The sequence below is a fragment of the Aplysia californica genome, unplaced genomic scaffold (assembly GCF_000002075.1).
Source record: "Aplysia californica isolate F4 #8 unplaced genomic scaffold, AplCal3.0 scaffold00096, whole genome shotgun sequence".
NCBI lineage: Eukaryota > Metazoa > Mollusca > Gastropoda > Aplysiida > Aplysiidae > Aplysia > Aplysia californica.
In genome coordinates this window covers 1462817-1467198 of record NW_004797366.1, presented here as the reverse complement: position 1 = coordinate 1467198, position 4382 = coordinate 1462817, and the positions used below count along the sequence as shown (strand labels likewise).

Sequence of the window (4382 nt, the reverse complement as noted above, 5' to 3'; positions counted from 1 at the left end):
CCCCCCGTGTACAGCCAACTTCATGCTCGTCCCTAGGTAGGCGATATAACAAGGTTTGACTACGCCTTTAAGTTCACATCTAAGAACAAATCGGAAACACTGCAAATTTCAATGCCACATTCTCTGATTGCTTTTTTCTCTATGTAATCAAATTACAAACAACAGCTAAGAAAAAGACGACAAACTAATCAATAAATTTGATCCCCCAAAAAAATCCAATATCTTTGACGACCTTTACATATTATCACTGTAAATCTGTATAATATCTCAGAAATTGTCTCCAAAACTAAAGTTTTCCAACAAAAGGATCATGTCCTTTTCAAAATCTACCTACTTTTCTTTTGAACTGGGTAAGCCATAGCTGTGAGCTTTTTCAGCTCAGGACTCTCAAACTCTTTCCTGATAGGTTCCATGAGGTCAAACAAGTACGATTCAACAGCACTCTTCAGATCTCCAGGGTGCACCTCCTGTTGAGAGAGACAAAGGAGGGATCATAAAGGTTGAGCCAACTTTGAAACTGAGTCACAAATTCCGGCACAGTCTGTAAAACATAGTTTTAGTTTTAGAAGAGTTTTTACGGCGTTCGAAACTGTGTAAGGGATGGACGTAAACAGAAAAGTCTTAACAGGGAATCAGGCTTACTCTGCTCACCTTTCTAGCTTCAACAGCACAAAGTCTGCTTCGACTATCAAGGTATCCCGGAAATAGAGGGTCACTGTTGCAGTTCAGACACAGTTATGAGCATGACATTGATGAATCAGTCCATTCACAATTCTACTGTGCATAACAACATGTTAATGTCTCCCCTATGGGAATGACCTAAAGACACTTCAGTCAGTAGCACCCCCAGGGGGTATGTAAAATATAAAAATTATCAAAGCAATCAATCATGCTGAAACTGCGCACCAAGGTAAGAAACTACAACATGATCATGGTGAAAAATTCAAGCTCGCCTTAAACTGATTCTACGGCTGCTCCAAGTAGCATAGCATTGCTTCCATGTGACAACAACATCAACAACACAGAGAACACCATACCTCATTTTTAAAAGCCGTCTCTAGCTCAGCATAGGTCTTGAATGTGACATCACCACCGTATTCAGGAGCCCGCTTGACTTCAAACCCTGATAGACACATTACAGAATTGTACATTTTACTACCAACCCTTTGACAATATGTGCAAAGCATAAAAAAAAATCAATGTCAGACTATTTAACTGTTCCAATTTTTAAAAAAATGTAATTTACAAAAGTTTTACTCATGTTGGATTGCAGTTAATAACCAGTCAGCCTTTTGCTGGAACAGATTAGTCCATATACACAATAACTGACAAACAGAAGTTATCCGAGGGCACTGGAGTACCCATCTACAAAAGGGTTTGTAACCATTAACATTTTAAAAATTCAAATGACCTTGTTCCAATGCTACACAAGATACTTTATTCCTTTGACAAATATTTATAGAGTCCATACAGCCATACTGTGTTAGAATCTGAACTCCAAACATCAGCCACACTGTGTTAGAATCTGAACTTCATACATCAGCCACATTGCGCTAGAATCTGAACCTGTTATCTCCTGCAGACGGACACCAATATCCAAGTCCTACTCCTACTGCAATATACCAAAACGAGATACAATTTTCTATTGCCTTACTGGGGAAACGCTGAGTGCATGAATACTAAGACTGTACAGAAACTGAAAATACAGAAGGACAGAGCTTTTTTTTTCACTCTCTAGGAAGTCTCTTTATTGTGGAAATATTCAAAAGCCGTTTTCTCAAAACCCATACTTCAGACCTCCGTGCTATTTGAAATGCTGTCACTTTTATACAGGAAGCTCTAATTGCAACAAAAGAGAGAGTGAAAACCTAAGGAAAAGAAGAACCTTCGAAAATATGCACAGAAGTCAATTTTGAAAATGTCCACAATGTCTGGTCTTTTCAGAGCCACACAGACCGATGATTGAGGACATATTACCTGTCAGTAACATTTGGTCTCAGAATGAGATGGACGTAAGTAAGTTTAGTCAGTGTTTAAGGCCATTAGCCCACATCACATCATATTAAAGACTCATTTGATGAATAGAGTTTTCATTATGAAAAAGTACAGGTTGTGCACATATCTCTTATCACGGGTCAAACATTGCATATTTCTGTCACTGGGCTGGAGATGGACATGCACACTGTGTAAAATACTCACCATTAACCGCCCTCAGAGGGTACAGCACATATTCACAAAATGACAAGACGCCATTGTTTTCAATGTTCCCTGGCTCACAGAAGGCTTTCTTTAGCTTCTTCTTCACTTGCGCCGCAGAATCCAATAGATCAATCTTCGAATCTTCCTCTGACGAACTCATCTTAGTGCCTTGTAGACCAGGTACTGCAAATTGGATACATTTAAAAAATGTGTAAGCCATATTATGTCATAACTCTCGAAAACAAAAAACATATATGAGCCACAACTATGTTACAGCATTTTACAAACGCATTACAAAGTGGGAAATTCACCATTGGTGGCAAGCTGCTTGCACAGTTCAGTAATTAATCCTAGAGAAGCCACTGAGGTAGACATTCCCAGATCTGTTAAGGACTGATGTTATCCCCCCCTTCCTGCCGCACCATTAGGACCATTTAGGAGGTCGAAGGCTTCCAAACCTGGCCTGCCAGGGCTACTCCAAGCCCGAGAGGGGATCAAAGCAGCCCGGCAAACAGAATGGAGATACTTCCCTCAGCTGCAACTGATCTAGATAGTTTGTTTGAGTAAAAAGAAACACATCGACACAACAATGGTCATTTAGTGCTAGGGAAAAGTCAAGACAGACAGACAGAAACAACAGAGGGAAAGTGAAAGTAAAGAAGTAGGATCTACGAGCGGCGCCCTTCAACCACCTGTGCAACTGATATCATGGCTTCAGCGCAAAGCATGACGAGCTCAACAGTGAAACCAGTTCTCTCCACATGGGAGGTGAATCCACGCATGCATAGAGATCAGAAACACGACTTGGATTTAGATACTTAAAGTCAGAAGAAGCAATGAAATGAAACTAAGAAATCAATACACAGCACTTTTAAAACCATGCAATTCTGACAAGGTTTTATCATTATTTGCTACAACTTTTGACTGCAATATCTATTGGATTGCAAAATCTATAATAACCAATGGTCCTGAACTTACCCATGGGGTTCATCAAATGAACTCTCTTTTTGTAACCAAGCTGTGGCAGGTACTGCAAAGCAACAACAAAAAAGAAACAAGGAGTAAAATAATATATGTAAAAAGACGGATTTTGGGACATTTTTCCTCAGGAAAGGACCAAAATAGCAGTTCGTTCTGACAGACCTTTTTTTTTTGTTTCTTCCTGCCAGTTGGAGAGACTTAATTTTACAAACAAAATATAGAAATCAAGCAATAAATAATTGAAAACCATGTTGTTCCACAGCATTTACATTTCAAGCAGGACTTTCTTTTTTAGAATTTCTCCCCCGGAACTTTCCCAATGAGTCCCTTGTGTGACTATGCATATGAGACTGTGAATCATCACGTGTTCCACTGCACAGCCCTAAATGACATGAGAGCTACCATTCTCCCTCCGAGACCTAAAATTGACAAAACACTCTATGGAACATTACAGCAACTGTAGCAAACCTGCACGTATCACTACATGGCATTGGACAGAAAGGCGAGAGCCCAGCCGTTGCAGGATCGATAACAACAACAACAACATTTATAATTTCTCAGTTCTCTACAGATCACACAAAACATAGGTAATTGTTTAACATCACAAAACCCCTGAAAATACAGAACATCTGGTTTGAAGGGCACGCCTGGACAAGAAACTGCTCAGAGGAGAGCGGATTAACAAGAACACAGTTAAGACAGGAAAAAACTCTCACCTTCTCCGCATACATAAAGATTTTCCTTTGGTCCACTCCACCAAACTGGGCGTCTGCTTTGAGGTATTCCTCGTCCAGAGCCTGCAGGCCGGGGTAGAGCAGTCCACTCAGAGGAGGGCTGGCCGTCTGCTTGACCACCTCAGCACCGGCCTTCTGGGCATCGTGCTGCGTCACTATGGAGCTCAGACGGTACATGTCCAGGGTGTACTCTCTGGGGAGTGCACGACAAATATTTCCCCTCACAAGTACTGTGTGTTCTCAAACTAAATATTTCCCCTCACAAGTACTGTGTGTTCTCAAACTAAATATTTCCCCTCACAAGTACTGTGTGTTCTCAAACTAAATATTTCCACTCACAAGTACAGTGTATTCTCCGAGTACATGACAAATTAAATATTTCCCTGTCCCTCCCCTTCATCTGAGAATAAAACCCTTTGTGTATAAAAGCAGGATCTCAACTGATTAAAGCTCTTTCAATACCCCCCC

The 4382-nt window shown here is 40.6% G+C and overlaps 1 protein-coding gene across 1 annotated transcript in view; it reads right to left on the bottom strand.

The window, feature by feature from the left end:
* Nucleotides 1–4382, bottom strand: part of LOC101847573 (tyrosine--tRNA ligase, cytoplasmic) — a 16045-nt gene that overhangs the window by 5087 nt on the left and 6576 nt on the right. The window contains exons 5-9 of the mRNA XM_005095150.3: nt 3897–4107; nt 3178–3229; nt 2200–2382; nt 1038–1123; nt 335–467 (exon numbers count right to left, since the gene is read on the bottom strand). Of these exons, the coding sequence (XP_005095207.1) occupies nt 335–467; nt 1038–1123; nt 2200–2382; nt 3178–3229; nt 3897–4107 (665 nt within the window). The remainder of the gene's footprint in view (nt 1–334; nt 468–1037; nt 1124–2199; nt 2383–3177; nt 3230–3896; nt 4108–4382) is intronic.